A 17,997-nucleotide genomic window follows, 5' to 3' on the forward strand; every position below is an offset into this window, starting at 1 on the left:
ACCTTAACTAGTTTATTTGAATGATATTTTCAAAATATTTCTGTTATTTTATTTGCACGACAAAATGAAAGACGATATAATATCAATGGGTGTACACGCAATTTTTTGGAATTTTTAAAAATGTGTATTTATTATATGTCATTAAAAGGAATCCCAGAAACACACAAAAAATCTTTTGTCGAGCAGTTGAAGGCTGTGCACCGCATTTTTTTCATTATGCTTGTAAGGTGTCATTTTATCGCGCTTTTGTAGCATGTTTTCCCTTCCTGTTCATTTGCATGTCTTTTGGCAAATTCATTTTAAAAATTAAACCCTCTACTGTAAAAAAGATACATATGGTAATCTTTGCATTTGAAGCACTTCTTATTTTCTTCTACCTATAGGATAAAACTCTCATATTAATATGTGTATACCAACACGATTAATCATTTGATACAAAAAGATAGTTATATAAATACGGATATTTCTTAGAATTGAGGGTCATCCTTTAAAAGTTACGGTCATCATTTACAAATTACGGTCATCTTAAAAGCAGTTACGGTCAGCCTTGTTATGAATCGCTGATTCTGTTACGGTCATCTCGATTGTGATTTACGGTCATCTTGGCGATTTTTTCAAATCGAATTTCCCGTTTCATGCACATTTCTCAGAAGTAATTAGTGATTTCCGAGTGATTCTTTTATAAATTTACATCGTTTCAATGTATGATTTGTAAAGAAAATGATATAGAAACACTTTAACAGACAATACAGAAACTGACCTAATTTTTCATCCGACATCTTGGGATGACCGTGAATGCAGTTACGGTCATCAGCTTTACCCCGGTGAATGTTTTTGATGAAAAAATGAATGTTTGTAATTTTTTCTTCTCCATCTGGGTCAATATCGACGGAAAGATCAAGATATTGTGCACATTTATTGTTTTGGGTAATATCCTTAATCTCAAGTTCACTGGGTAATATGATATTTAAGCAAATCGTCATTATATCTTTAAGTGGAAGAAAAGTCCACAAGTATGAGTGCACAGTTTGAACCCGTTGTAATACCTGACTGTTGAAATATCCATCCACAAAACTCAGCAAATATGTTGTCGATAGCACAGCCAGCATTTTGATGAGTTCATATTCGGTGTATTTGTTGTTGAAATCAGGGATTTTGTTTACAAAGTCAAAAATTTCAAAACCTGAACAGAGGAATTGACATCTACGAGTTCATTTTCTAGAATTTGAACAAATTTAGACGATTGAATGTAATAACCTTAAATTGGCCATAGAAAAAAATCAAACGTTTTGATGTAACTGCAAAATTGTAAAGGTTATAAATTAAGATTTAAGAGTAGATTGGTAGAATTTTTGACGCCACTGTTAAATTACATCTACCTCTATAATTTGTGAAAGTCATCTTAATGGTTGTAAGAACTTTAGAAACATGTTTAGTCAAGCATGACGATCTGGAAACTAAGTATATCATTTTTTATAAGAAGTTTTAGATATCTAGTATAAGGACGACATATTTTTAGGGTCATTTCTAATGTTTAGTCAAAAATAGAAATGGACGTTTTTGTGGTTTTCTAAAGTCTCCTGCTGTATTTATTGGGTATGCATTTCTAAAAAGAATCAATATATAGATATGGAAAACAATACAGAGAGATATGACGACAGTTTGACCATGAACAAAATGTGGCCCGCCTAGGTGTTTTCAAATATAACCATAACCAAAAATAGACTTACTATACCAGCCTACCATTGGTATTATTTCATGAATGTTTCATTCTTGCTGTACAGTAAAGTGTCGCTGCTATGTGTTAAATGTAAATAAACTTGTTTAATTTTATCTTTAGTCTTTCTTTAAAACTGAAAAAGTAATATCACAAAAATACTGAACTCCGAGTAAAAATCAAATTGGAATGTTCCTTATCTAATGGAAAAATCGAAATTTCAAACATATCAAAAGAATGAACAACAAGTGTCATATATAAAGGCAACAGTAGTATACCGCTGTTCAAAATTCATAAATCGATAGAGAAAAAACAAATCCGGGCTACAAACCAAAAATGAATGTAACGTATCAAATATAAGAGAACTACGACACAACATAGACACAACAGCGAAATGTAACACACACAGAAACGAACTATAGTGTAACAATGGCCAATTTCCGGACTTGGTACAGGGCATTTTATGAAAAAATGGTGGGTTGAACCTGGTTTTGTGGCATGCCAAACCTCCCGCTTTAATGGCAGTGTTAATTATAACATTAAAATGACAACATTATGTGACAGTTTTACAATAAATAAACAGATAAATGGGAGAAATTATAGGATAGAGAAACAAACGAATAATAGCCATCAAAAGGTAAAAGGTTAAAAAATATTTTTATACGCAAGACGTGCGCTAAGTCCTCAAAAAACGATGATCTGATGTAAACAATTTGAAAGCCATAACAACTTCAAAGTTGATGATCGCCGAGGACCAAAAATTCCAAAAAGTTGTGATGCCAGGGCTATCCGCCTGAGACAAAAACATCATCATTATCAAGATATAACTGACTTAGTACATGAATTTTCATATGTAGAGAATGGTGGATTAAACCTGGTTTTATAGCTAACTAAACCTCTCACTTGTATAAAAGTCACATCAAATTCCATTGTATTGACAATGATGTGTGAATAAAACAAACACATATAGTTGTTATTGTTTGTGTCATTTTGGTCTTTTGTCGATAGTTGTCTCATTGGCAATCATACCACATCTTCTTTTTTATACATAGTAGGTAAAAATGTAAAAAATAGGGATACAGCAGTCAACATTGTATTATAATCTTAATCACAATAAAAACCAACAAATATGTAACAAAGAAGCACAAAAAGGCATATATTATAGACAATGCACGTTAGCCAAAATAAAAGACAAGAATACAAAAATTTACAATAGTGCAATAACATAATGACGGATGCATTAGAACAGAGCCATATCATTTTGTATCAAAGAAAGACATAACCACAATAGGAAGTCACGTCAAATGGATATCACCAAAACAGACGTCAGTACCCAGAATCTATACTTCAAGACCCATTGTGTATTATTTATGAAGTTGATACGAAATACTTATCAACATTTACTCACCAATTATTATCAGGGGATCGACTTTTCAACTGATCAAATAAGTAGAAAGTACAATGATATACTGAAAGTAGTCTTCATCTTAGGTTTGTTTATTTGGCTTGATAGTAACTTCCCATTTAAGCAAAAAATCAGATGTCACAAATGGCATGTATTATCTGCTGTTATTTGAAATAATATGGATTGAAGAGGTTTTGACTGATTCAAGTCAAAATATTTGATGTTTTTGAGATATTTTAAAGTATGAAATTTGATGTTTGTGAGAGATTACGTATGAAGTGTAATTGCATTGAGGACCCACAATTCTTAAAAGTGTTGCCAAATACAGCTAAGGTAATATAGTCCGGGGGAAAATGATCATTTTCATATTTGTTTACGTATTTTCATTGATCACCATCACAGAACATTCTCTTTCAAGTCAACCTTCAGTGCTGTGAGTTTTTTTCCCCCCTCTTGAATAAGATTTATATTGTAAACGCATTAGTCTTTGTTTAGAGACTTTGAAAATAGTGACCTTTTAATTATCACAGGGAGAACAGCAACAGGTGTCAATATTACAATGAAATATAATATTTTGATAGCATATTGTCTAGTGTAAATAAAGCAACTAAATCAATTAAACTGTTAAGATAGGTTCTACACATTTCAATAGATCCAAAGATTAAACATAATTTGCTAATCGTCTTGAATGGATAATCGACCAAACTGTACTATCAACTTATTAATCTCGTATCTCAAATATAAGCAACAGCAACGTAGACTATCTTGATATTTATCTTACGAATGTTACCCAAGATAATTATGTCTATGGGGGTCTGCTTTTCACAAAAATGACGTACATATCATGCTTTATTGTCTTTAGTTAAGTTTTGTATTTAGGCTAATTTTACAGAACCCTATAGTGATATATCACGACTACAGTATTATTTGTATTACATGTACCACTTAGCTTATCGACAATTGGAGTATTAATCAAAATGTACAATCAACTTTTTATTTCTCTGTTTATGATTAATTTTTCAGAGTGTCCTACTTTGGTGCTGATGTCGAATGTCTGGAGCATATACTGCAGTGTTTTTCATCCTTGCTGAGTCAGGTATTTAGTGTTTGGCTTAAAGGGAAAAATGTTCTAAGTCAAACTTTCAGTATTGGTATTAAGGCCACACCAATTTAATTTCTTGTTCTACGGATTTTTGGACTCCAAAATTTGGGGCGAGCGAGCGATTTGAAAATTTTATTAAAAAAATATTTAATTTGCAAATTTTTGAGGCGAAGCTTGAAAAGTAAAGGCGAGCGATTATAATTTTTTTTTGTAAACATAAAATAATAGGTTTTGACAATATTAAAACTTGATTTATCACTTGTACTTTGAAATTTCTGAAGTATTTTTTCCCTGTTCACCAAGAAATAATTAAATCTGGTCTATGTATGTGTGACTGACAATGAGACAATTCTCCATCCAAATCATAATCAGTTTGGGGGCAACCCCTTAATGTTATAAATATTCCTTTTACATGTTGTATGAGGGATCAATAATATATTTGTTTGTACAAATGGGCTCATATTTTCTCATAGAACTATATATCTATCTGGTATTAAATGGTCAAAACATGTCCAAGAATTTAGTAATATTCCTGGACTTTAACCATGTTAACACATTTACTTTAACAGTTTAATATTATTCAAAATAAGTGGACCCCTCTTTTAGAAAAAAATGTTTAAAATATGATGTAACTCTCCTCTTTTTGAATACAAAATTCTAAGTGTTCAAAGGTTTTGTATAGAAGAACTATACAAATCCTTGGTATTTCTATTTTCTTTTCTACATCAGTAAAATGACCCCTTGTCTGAGGGAGGGTTGTTCTCAACCGGATAATAACAAACACAGGTCAAAGAACGGCCTTTTACACAGGGCTTTGATACAGATCAAACAGCAAGCTATAAAGGACCACAAAACTATTAGCGTACACAATTCGAACAGGAAAACCAACGATCTAATTTATATATCCAAACGGGAAAATACCAATGAACAACATCAACAAACGATAACTGCTGAACGACATGCTCCTGAATCAATCAGGACAGGTGCATAAACATGCAGCGGCTATGGATAGTTTTGTTTCGCCAGCATACAATATAATTGCAGTTGAACATTTGTTGATAGGGAATATAAGTAGGGGGAAAGAAACGAATTTTTTGTTCTTCACGGAAATACCCGCTGTTATAACTTTTTATCGGAGCTCTCCAGGTTTCATGCTGAAACAAATATTCTCACAGATATTTACACAGTGTGGTGGGGTGCTTTTATGTTTAAAATCGTTATATACAGGTTAGACTGTGACTTCCTTTAACAAATGTTGATATCTTTTTATAATACTTATAAAAAAAAAACGGTGCGGGAAATGGACATGATTTCAATTCCGAATGCGGGAAGCGGGAATATAAAAAAAATAAAAAAAATCTGTTTTGAAAAAAATAGGTGCGGGCGGGTCCGTCGAACAAGGGATCAAATTGGTGTGGCCTAAGAAGTAAAATCACAAAAATACTGAACTCTAAGGAAAATTCAAAACTGAAAGTCCCTTGTCAAATGGCATTTGAACAGCTCAAACACATTAAACGAATGGACAACTATGTCGTATTTCTGACTTTGTACAGACATTTTTTTAAGTAGAAAATGATAGATTAAACCTGGTTTTATAACTAGCTAAACCTCTCACTTGTGTAAAGGTCGTACAAAATTATATTGTAATTATTGAAAACGATATTTGAATCAATGAAATCAATGAAAGTGAATATGCACTTTTTTTTAATAATCTTATCTGTTGTTATACAGGTTGTGAAATAATAAATAATATATATATTGTGCCTCTGTAAATACTTCGTGTCTACTAATTTGCCGACTTTTCTCAAGAACAAGGCAGGCGTTTTTCAAGCATTTGACAAAGACATTTCCTGTTTTTCCATGTGTTATGAACGTTTAAGTATGATTCCTCTATCGTCAACCAGTTACGGAACAATGAAATCTGAAATTGTTGAAGCTTTTCTTCAATAAGGGTGTCAACTAACTCCTGTAATATAAAAAGGCATGTAATTGATACAATTTTTTAATTGAAGTTGAATGTGTAAGAATCAACTAAAATATCACGCACTTCCCACAAAGGGTAAATACTTACTGTATCGGGGAAAATCAATATTTGTTCATTGTCAAGAATACTAATAAAAGAGAAACCGATAACCATTGATGGATGTAAATATAGACTATACAACAATAAAACACATCTAAATAAGATTTTACAACTAAGTATAAAGACATTTCTAAATTCAAGTATTACAGAAAACTTGGAAGGCTAGGATAATTTAATTTCTATAATATAAAATGCATTTGTATATAAATACAAAAAGGTTATGCAAATTCGTTTCTTAAGTATTGTAGATTCTTATTAAATATTGAGATGTCACTGTCAATACGCGCATCAATCCAATAAAGTATATACATTTCACACTATAGAATAATCACTAATTGAAAACAAAAGTAGTCCCGTCTTTTTGTAAACACTCTTATTAGAATGTTACCGATATCAAGGTCTTTTTTTTAAATGTCATGTACCATGTCTGGAATATTGTTGTTGTTATTTACAGTTCGTTTCTATGTTTGTTGACGTTGTTTCCGTTGTAGTTCAGTGTTTCTGTTATTCCGTTGCTGTTCTCTTGTAGTTAATGTATTTCCCTCAATATTTGTTTGTTACCCAGATTTGTTTTTTGCTTAATCGAGTTATGACAATTGAAAAGCGGTAAACTACTGTTGCCTTTATCTATCTAACAAGGATAACAATCCCTTTAAAATTGGATGTAAAAAAAATAACACTGACATATGGGTATAAAACCCCATAAAAGATATCTTGTTTATAATTTGTTATACCATACACGTTTTTTCGTAAACTTAACACTCACCAAAGGAGTGCGAATTTAAGTCAGAAAAGTTGTACCTTTTAAGAAATTAATGCATGTTGTAACATCCTTATTGTTGACAAAAAACCGTAACGGATATTGTTTTCAAGGAAACAGAACGATATCAGAACTGTATTGATATGAATAAACTCATCATAGATACCAGGATTAAATTTTGCATTTACGTCAAACACGCATTTCGTCTACAAAAGACTCACCAGTGACGCTCGAATCTAAAAAAGTTTAAAATGGCCACTGTTATATCATAGTTAGTTTCTGTGTGTGTAACATTTTAACGTTGTGTTTCCGTTGTGTCGTTTGGTTTCTCTTATATTTGTGTGTGAATTCACATTACTATAAGACGTGTCAAGGTACTTTTCTATCCCAAATTCATGTATTTGGTTTTGAGGTTATATTTGTTATTCTCATCGGATTTGGTCTAAGGCATAGTCCGTTTCTGTGTGTGTTTCATTTTAATGTTGTGTCGTTTTTCTCATCGGATTTTGTCTAATGCTTAGTCCGTTTCTGTGTGTGTTTCATTTTAATGTTGTGTCGTTGTTCTCCTCTTATATTTATTGCGTTTCCCTCAGTTTTAGTTTGTTACCCCAATTTTGTTTTTTGTCCATAGATTTACGAGTTTTGAACAGCGGTATACTACTGTTGTCTTTATTTAAAAGGCCAAATAAAGTATTAAGTTGAACAGCATTGAGGACCAAAGTTGCTAAAAGTTTTGCCAAATACAGCTAAGGTAATCTATTCCTGAGGAAGAAAAGCCTTAGTATTTCAAAAGTTTAAAATTCAAAACGACAAATCCAAAATAATTAAGCGAAGACCTGAAAGGTGTTTGCACTAATTTACCATTGCAAAGTACACCTACTAATGGTTATGTCTCTTAAGATAAAGTAAAATTTGCTTAATAGACTAAAAGTTGGAAGAAAAGAACGATCTGAAATGACGGATTAAATCAGCTTATTTACGTTGCAGATGAACATGTGGGGTTCGTGTTGTTTATTCTTTAGTTTTCTATGTTGTGTCATATGTACTATTGTTTGTCTGTTTGTCTTTTTCATGGCGTTGTCAGTTTGTTTTACTTTTATAAGTTTGACTGTCCCTTTGGTATCTTTCGTCCCTCTTTTGCAGAGATTATAATATCGTCAACTACATAATCAAACACTTTCTATAAGTATTCACCTTTCGCTCGATGTAACGATGAACTTGAATGAATTTGAGTATGAGTTACCGGAAAAATAAATCAATGACTCAAATGCTTTGTTTCTTAAACAATAGAGAATGGTCTATACTAAGCATTCAAATACTTATAGAATAGGAAATATCACATTTAGAAATAGGAAAACAGCTTTGAACTACTCTATGCAAGATTCACAAACCTCATTAAGTTTTATCTTCAAGGGAAAATTCAGAGATTTGTGTTGTGTTTATGTATGACTAAAGAATAGGGTTCAGTTGCAACTTGTGACCATACAGTGTAAGGTTTTCCATTTGCTGAAGATGCACCAACTGTGTGTGTGAATAAACTATGTATATGAATTAGGCATGCATTCGTTTTTTAACATCTACACTACCTCGTATGTAAGGGATGACTACAATGAAATTGAGAATGGTAATTGGTATAAATAGGTCAAAATAAACTGATCACTAATAACGGGATTGAAATTTTGTATTTGTGCCAGGTGTGTTCCCATCTAAGAAGTGTGTTAAATTGTATTGTATGATATTTTTATTATATTTCTTGTAATACTATTAATGTCAATAATGTGTAAGATATATATATATATAAGATATATATATATATATATATATATCCTAGGAGTTATCGGTTAAATTCGCACAAAGCGTGTTTTAAGTGGTATCGTTACAACATACATACCTTTCTCTTTTCTTCGTCATAATTCGGCCTTCTTTCTAATAACATGCATAAGTATTCCTACAAAGTAAGATAATTACATTCGCTGAACTATATCATTTAAAATAAGGTTTCTTTTGTCTAAAAAAAACAAAAAATGGTTTAATTCAAAACCGACCCTTCATTTCATTGTATGAGATACATTATGCACTGGTTTGATTAAATAGTTTATAAATTCATAATAAAAGGGAAACTAGAATTACCCTATTAGTCTGATAAGTTTTCTTAAGCGTGTTTTAACGATTAAAACTCATTATGTGGCCATCCCGGTTTTCGAATGTTACATAATTGCTAAAATATGTTTACACAATTTCTTCAAACTGGGCGATTTCGATTTAAAACTTGACATAATTTGAAGACTGTATATTGACTTCTTGATGTCTTTTGGTAACTTGCGTCTTTAGGTTGGTTCTCAATTACGTTTACCAATATCTCCAAAAACATAAGAAATATATGCTTCATAAAACTAAAATAGACAATTTTGTGCATTTCACGTTTGAACTAAAAAAAAAAACGCGTCTATTATTTCCGTGCTCAGATTCTAAAATATGTTTTCTAAATTAAGGATGTTAGTAAATAAGTTTTAAAACAACAAGCTTTCTAAAAGACTGTTATAAACTGAAAGTATATAAATAAAGGAACTTTAAAAGAACAAGAGTGCACACACTGAAATGTCTCGCCTTCTTTAGTAATCATTGATAGTATGTTGATAGTCACATAAACTTAGCATAGTTAAACAAAGACCAATGAACCATGAAAATGAGGTCAAGGTCTGATGAACCATGCCAGGCAGACATGTACAGCTAACAATGCTTCCACACATTAAATATAGTTGACCTATTACTTATAGTTCAAGAAAAATATACCAAAACATAAAAACTTAACACTGTGCAATGAACCGTGAAATTAAGGTCATGGTCAAATAAAAAGTGTGGGACTGACATATAGATCAGAAAATATTTCCATACACCAAATATAGTTGACCTTTGGCATATAATATTAGATAAAAAGACCAAAACTCAAAAACTTAACTATAACCACTGAACCATGAAAATGAGGTCAAGGTCAAATGACATCTGCCCGCTAGACATATACACCTTACAATCATTCCATACAACAAATATAGTTGACCTATTGCATAGAGTATAAGAAAAACAGACCAAAACACAAAAACTTAACTATAACCACTGAACCATGAAAATGAGGTCAAGGTCAAATGACATCTGCCCGCTAGACATGTACACCTTACAAGCATTCCATACAACAAATATAGTAGACCCATTGCATAAAGTATAAGAGAAACAGACCAAAACACAAAAACTCAACTATAACCACTGAACCATGAAAATGAGGTCAAGGTCAGATGACACCTGCCAGTTGGACATGTACACCTTACAGTCCTTCCATACGCCGAATATACTAACCCTATTGCTTATAGTATCTGAGATATGGACTTGACCATCAAAACTTAACCTTGTTCACTGATCCATGAAATGAGGTCGAGGTCAAATGAAAACTGTCTGACAGGCATGAGGACCTAGCAAGGTACGCACATACCCAATATAATAATCCTATTACTTATAATAAGAGAGAATTCAACATTACAAAAAATCTAAACTTTTTTTTCAAGTGGTCACTGAACCATGAAAACGAGGTCAAGGACATTGGACATGTGACTGACGGAAACTTCGTAACATGAGGCATCTATATACAAAGTATGAAGCAGCCAGGACTTCCACCTTCTAAAATATAAAGCTTTTAAAAAGTTAGCTAAGGCCGCCGCCGCCGCCGTAGCCGCCGCCGGATCACTATCCCTATGTCGAGCTTTCTGCAACAAAAGTTGCAGGCTCGACAAAAACTCAGAAAAAATGAAGGGTCCGTGTGCTTGTTTAAAGAAATACGAGCAATTGAAAATTTGGCTGGAAATTATGCATTCTAGACTTTATAAAAGTTAACACTTTTCATTGAAAAATTATAAAAAAAACTAGAATTTTATTGAATTTTCAAATATGACCTTTTAAACTTTATGTAAAAATATTATGAAAAGAAAAGTAGAGGTAAGCGGTGATTTGTTTTTACTGGCACAACATAGACAAAACCAAGGGATTCTCAATATCTGGCGAAAATTCAAAAACAAGAGGTGCGAACATCCTTCAATCCAAGAATTCATGTAACTTATTAATTGTGTTTTATTATTACTTTTTTATACTCTTATCGACTACTGAACAGCATTACACTACTTTTGCCCATTTTTACAAAGGGAGTGTGACACACATTGCCATTACATTTCTTCAATTTTCATACACTTTCTGAATTTGATGAAAGAACCAAAAGCAACCTTTAACTTTTATTAATCTTACTAGAAACCAATAATTTTGACATAAAACATGCTATTTTCAACAAAATATCTCATATCAAATTAACAGGAAATAGAAAAAAAATCGTCATGCAATGTATGCGTTTTGATAATGCATTATAACAATTTATATTTTAATATCAATTTTTAATCATCGACACATTCACATTATAATGTAGTTGTTTCGTTTCTATTTATGATGACTTTTGTTTTTGTTGAAGTTAAGTGTTTCTGTTTTTCCTCTTATAGTTGATTTGATTCCCTTGGTTTTAGTCTTCGCTAAATCGATTTATGACTTTATCAACGGTATTTGAGACGAAATATTCTATAGAGCTTATTGTTAAGACAAATTTAAGTTGCAAATAAAAAAAAATTAAGAAACCATACCTTGCATTTTGATGTGTCATATCTAACAAGTGACAGCTATATCATGTTAAGGTTACATAATTATGTCAATGATTAAAATATGTAAATTCTTCATATGCCTTTACTTGAATGATTATATTTTGGCAGAATCAGTCAACGAGAGAGATCTTCTCAGTGGCTAACTTCTGTCACTTTTCATTACTTACATATGTTCCTTTCTAATACCTTACAAAATCAGTAGTTTATGTGTAGCTTTTTCATTTACAGGTTTAATTGAAGGTTGCATGATTGTAGAAAAAGTAAAAACACAAAAAATACTAAACTCCGAGGAAAATTCAAAAAGGAAAATCAAAAGGCAAAATCAAATCAAAGTCCAAACACATCAAACGAATGGATAACAACTGTCATATTCCTGACTTGGTACAGGCATTTTCTAATGTAGAAAATGGTGGATTGAACCTGGTTTTATAGCTAGCTAAACCTCTCACTTTAATGACAGTCGCATCAAATTCCATTACATTGTCAACGATGAATGAACAAAACAAACATACTCAAAGAGTAAAAATGACAAAAATAGGGGTACAGCAGTCAATAATGTGTTATCATCTTAATATCACTATAAAAACAACAAATGTAACGAAGAAGCACAAAAAGGCATACATCAAATTTAACTGCTCATTTTGTTTTTCTTATACGACTTAATTTATGTATGTAAAGTCTACCCGTAAAGGATGGAAGGTTTTCAGTACTGGTGTAAAATTGCGCGTTTGAAATTCGTACAGGTAGACATAAAAATATTTTTTTCGTTCAAAGTATGACGGCATACATACATGCAGAGTCACGTAAAGTAGATATAACAAAAAACAGATTTAACAGTAAAAGTAATAATAATAAATAAAATAATTGTGTGGTTCAAAGTATGACGGGATACATAAGTACAGTTTCACGTCTAATGTATATCATAAACAAGAATGTGTCCAAAGTACACGGATGCCCCACTCGCACTATCATTTTCCATGTTCAATTGACCATGAAAAATGGGTAAAAAATATAATTAGGCATTAAAATTAGAAAGAACATATCATAGGGAACATGTGTACTAAGTTTCATGTTGATTGGACTTCAACTTCATCAAAAACTACCTTGACCAAAAACTTTAACCTGAAACTCGCACTTTCATTTTCTATGTTCAGTGGACCATGAAATTGGGGCCAAAAGTTTAATTTGTCTTGAAAATTAGAAAGATCACATCATAAGGAACATATGTACTAAGTTTAAAGTTGATTGGACTTCAGCTTCATCTAAAACTACCTTGACCAAAAACTTTAACCTGAAGAGGGACAGACGGACGAACGGACGGACGGACGAACGAACGGACGGACAGACAGACGGACGGACGAACGGTCGCACAGACCAGAAAACATAATGACCCTCTACTATCGTAGGTGGGGCATAAAAACAGACTTAACAGAAAAAGTAGTATTATTGAATGAAATAGTTTTGTCATTCATAGTATGTCAAGATCCATACGTAAAAGTAATATTAGTAAATGAAATAATTTTGTCGTTCAAAGTATGATGTTTTACATAACCACAGAGTCACTTCAAAAGAATATCTCAAAATACTGACTTAACAGTACACGTAGTAATGCTAACGAGTTAAATTATTGTTTTGCAATACAACGATTTTGTGCTCATATGGAGACATTTGTTTTAGCTGGGAACAGTATATCGAACAATATATATGTTCCTGGTTTTAGCGAAATGTTATTTTACAATATAGTGTTCGTGTTTCACAGCGTTTTCAGTATAAAGTATTGTGTACTGTTGTTTTTCTTTTGGTAGATGTTCGTTTTTAAAATGGTTTAAAATAGTTTCTTTTCGACTAATTTCACCTCAATTTTAGCATTGTTTAACAGAATTTCGCCCTTGATTTCTAACATTTCATTCAATCTGGATTAAAACAAGTAATCCATATTTGATTTTTCTCATAAAATTGCTTGATTTTCAAATAATTATAGGTACCAGGACTATAATTACATACAACAGACCAAACTTTTTAAAAAGGTGTGCCAAATACAGCTCAGGTAATCTATGCCTGGGATAAGAAAAGAAATACTAAGTGTTTCGAAAAATTCATAATTTTGTAAACAGGAAATTTATAAAATGGACACCTAATTGATATTCATGTCAACAACGAAATGCTGACTACTGGGCTAGTGACACCCTCGGAGATGAAACGTGCATCAGCAGTGGCATCGACCAAGTGATGTAAATAGTCATCAAAACTGGGTTTTTTTTTAACTTTAAGTAAAATAATTTTAAAAGAAGACGAAAACGTAAAAATAATTCAAACGCATACATAAATTGCGAACGATAATGGCAAAAAAACTAAACACGACCAAAAGGTAAACAATACCAAAGAAAAAAACAACAGACATACATAAAAATTGAGCAACACAAACCCATCAGAAGCTGGATATTAATGAAATATGAAGAAGATGTATTATTCAATCAATTTTTACAACATATCCTGTTTTCCTCAATTATTGTTAAGTTGAAAAATGTATTAAAATCCAGTTAAGTTTTTAATTTTCTAAAACATAAATTCAAAATCATTTGAATTTTATTAACTTGGGTCTAGAATTATGCACATTTTTATTTGTACTCAGATTACATTTTGCCAAAAAATCTATGAACCCTAATTAGCATCCCAAGCAAACTGAAAGTTGTTTTTAATCTTCCGACTGTCAGATAGGATATTTCTTTTTAATCTGCATAAACTAAAATTCTGGATCACGGGTGTCTGTCTTTAACTTATGCGAAAATTTATATACTTGCTTTTATAAATGTTAATAATTTTTGTTTTGTGTTGATATAATTCTTATCTAATGCCCCAAACAAAACAATATATTATCGTTAACTAGTATTTAAACTATAGAGGAATTCTTTTAATCTTCGTTCTTATTTTCAAAGGATACGATAGGTCCAGCATCATAACGGTAAAACTCTATTAGGCATTTACTGGTCTCATAATATTTACTGTTGATATTCCATATCCCTGTCCGAATGCTCATGACGAACTGTAAAAAAGTTACATGTGTGTTTACATGCATACGAAATCCAGTGCAGAATAAATGAAATGATCTGGCATCTAATAAAAATTTAGTATGAAAAATCACAATAAAAAGATATCTCCCATAAGCCTTGCAGTAAATTAGAAAGTCATGTTATTCAATTGATTTTATGTCGCAGTCGTTCCAACTAAGGTGTAAACACAGCTTAGTTTTATAGTTATTGTATGAGATTCATTTCTGTCTGAATTCGTCTGTAGTCTGGGTTTATATAGAAAGGCAGAGTTCTGTTTTTTAATTGCATCTGAATCTATTTAGAGAAGGTTATCGCAAAACTTGATGTGTCAACATGGTAATTGGAGTTTGTATTATTGAATTTTGGATTTAAGGGCTTCACTTATAGGATCTAGTCTTGATGTAAAAAGTAGAACTTACTTTAACAAACGTGATGATTGCAATATTCCCATTGTTAGCTCTCCATTTCTCAACTTAAATAACCTCGTACCCATCGTGTGATGTTCACATAAACAAATGCTTCCACCGAATAAGTAGTATGAGGAAAAACAACTAAAATTGATACGTCACCTTCAGGAATTGGCTGAACGATACGATATGACAATGTCTCAAAGCACTGGCGACATGTTTTCAGTCTCGGAGCTTTAGCTTACAGAAAGTTTCTGCGCATGGCATATGATGCATGCATAGCAGGAGACTCTTACTAGTACCTTTTCGACGCACATTATCTGGTTAGATTTTGTATGATTAAAAGGGGATACAAGTTATATACATTGAGGCATAAATTAAATTACAAAAAGAAAAAAGGCAAGGGTTACATACGCCAACATTCGTCCAGATGTGAATGAATTATCTACTATTAGATAATATTATCTGAAAAGTATCAAATATCAGGAGTGTATTCCAACTTAAATGGTAACAATTGGATAGAAACACTTTACTTATTTATTTTCGTCTGAAGTGATGTTCTTGATTTCTTTTCTGTACCTCAGACACTCATTTAAAAGCAAAGGTTTTAACGACTCAGACACATAAAGAGCTAAAATACACAAAAGGGACAAAATAACAGCCAAATAAATTTTAGGGGTGTTGTCCGAACTTGGAACTTTCGATTCTTAAAATTTCGGTATTCATCATCTAAATATATTTTGGATATAAAACGTCTTCTGATTGGCTGACGTGGTTTTGTTTATCAGCTCATAGACATAATTTAGTCATATGATCGTGACGTCATAGACGTTTTTTTCAAATTATAGTATGTCAACATCCATACGTTTTTTAAAAATGGAATTAAGAATTAAATTATTAGAAATGACTGTAATATTTTTCTGTCTATTCGCAATAACATAAAACATGTGATGAACACTTAAAAATAACCCGCTTCGCGGATTATTCAGTGTGCACCACATTTTTTATGTTATTTCTTCATAGACAGAAAAATATTACAGTAATTCCTTAAATAAAACATGGATCAATGGTGAATGTTCAAATAAATGTTTTGTTCAATTGCATGCTCTTTCCATAAATATTTGTGATTCACATATAATCGACGGTCTTCTAAATGTTGAAAACTTATATAAAGAACCTTTCTGGACCACAATAATTAAACTTATAGTCGGTATTTTTTGAAACATTTAACTCATTTTTCTTTGAAAGTAAGAAAAACGAAACGATTCAAAAGCAGTATGTTATATTTGAGTAAAAATAAAATGATAGAAATATTTTTATCAATTAAATAGATAATCTCCAAATAGTTTTGTAGCAAGGCTATACAATTATGTTCCTGTCTGTTTTGCGTGACGGATATAATACCTGTCTATTAGCTCCAATTTTATAATTTTTATCATCATGCTGCTGAAAGCAATCTCGGTGACTTATCGTTTTGTTATTTTCAATCATTCGTTTAAACCCTTATATCACATTATTACAGTTGTATACTCACATTTTGTTTCAGCTTAAAATATATTCCTATGAACACACCAGTGAAAAAAAGACCCACAAACACGGCACCTATTGACATCCAAAGAAAACTAGAATCCCCTTCCGAAGATCTTTTCAAAACTATGATTAAAGACCCCAGTGCTAATGTTACGCACACGAATATTATCAATATTAAGAAACAAGCACAAAATGCAGCTTTTCCTTCTTTCATTACTCCAAAGAAATTCATGAGTTTATGGCTATTTACATATGATATTACAGCATGGGTTTGATCTTCACACTGAAAAAAAGAGAAAAACATTAAATGCAATAGAAAAAACCCCAACATGTAGTAAAACATTGTTACCTATTCGATGTTTTTCTAACTTTAACAACAAAAGAATTTATGATGCTATCTCACGATAAACTAAATACAGAAATGAAACTGTAGATTTTTTTTCTTTTTCAATCGGGAGTTCGTGAATTGGGCTCCGCAATTTAAAAGAATAGCAAGTTGCTGTATTTAAGTAAAATTAACATAGATACCATCCTTTAAATTACGTACGCTAGACGGGCGTTTCGTTTTACTGTATATAGGTTCTGCTTGTTGATTTAATAACAAAAACGTTTTACATAGATATAAAATGATGTGGTATGAGTGCCAATGAGACATTTCATTCAAGTCATAATATGTAAAAAGGAAAAATAAAATCACAAAAATTCTGAACTCCGAGGCAAATTCAAAATGGAAAGTCCCTTATCGAATGGCAAAATTAAAAGCTCAAACACATTAAACGAACGGACAACGACAGTCATATTCCTGACCTGGTACAGCCCCTTTCTTTATATAAAATGGTGGATTAAACCTGGTTTTATAGCTAGCTGCTAAACCTTGTACGACAGTTGTATAAAATGCAAACGTATTGACAACGATGTGTGAACAAAACAAACAGACATAAAAGGTGTAAATGTAAAAAAATAGAGGTACAGTACTTCAACGTTGTGTTAATATCTTAATCACTATACAAAACAAGCAGATATTTAAACAAACTTTTACCATGACACAATAACACAATGATAGGATGTAAAAGTACAGAGCCACGTCACATACAAGAAAGAAACTCAAAAAGGCACTCAGACAAAAATAATTAAAGTTCAACGTCTTCAACACGGAGCCTTGGCTCAAATCGAATACTAGTAGCAAGTTACAAAGAGCCCCACAATCACTAGTGAAAACCATTCAAACGGGAAAAGCAACGGCCTAATCTATATA

General features: G+C 31.7%; 2 protein-coding genes across 2 annotated transcripts in view; one reads left to right on the forward strand and one right to left on the reverse strand.

Annotated features, from left to right (window-relative positions):
* The window catches only part of LOC139502224 (uncharacterized), a 101,853-nt gene that overhangs the window by 18,217 nt on the left and 65,639 nt on the right, over positions 1-17,997 (forward strand). The gene's annotated exons all lie outside the window — the stretch shown is intronic.
* On the reverse strand, positions 5,965-17,019 carry LOC139502245 (uncharacterized). Its single transcript, XM_071291678.1, has 5 exons — positions 16,747-17,019; positions 14,697-14,798; positions 11,738-11,773; positions 8,959-9,015; positions 5,965-6,190 (listed from the first exon to the last, which is right to left on the reverse strand). The coding sequence occupies exons 1-5, from the start codon at positions 16,972-16,974 to the stop codon at positions 6,029-6,031; spliced, it is 585 nt and encodes a 194-aa protein (XP_071147779.1). The 5' UTR covers positions 16,975-17,019; the 3' UTR covers positions 5,965-6,028.

Source organism: Mytilus edulis, chromosome 1 (assembly GCF_963676685.1).
Source record: "Mytilus edulis chromosome 1, xbMytEdul2.2, whole genome shotgun sequence".
NCBI classification, from domain to species: Eukaryota; Metazoa; Mollusca; class Bivalvia; order Mytilida; family Mytilidae; genus Mytilus; species Mytilus edulis.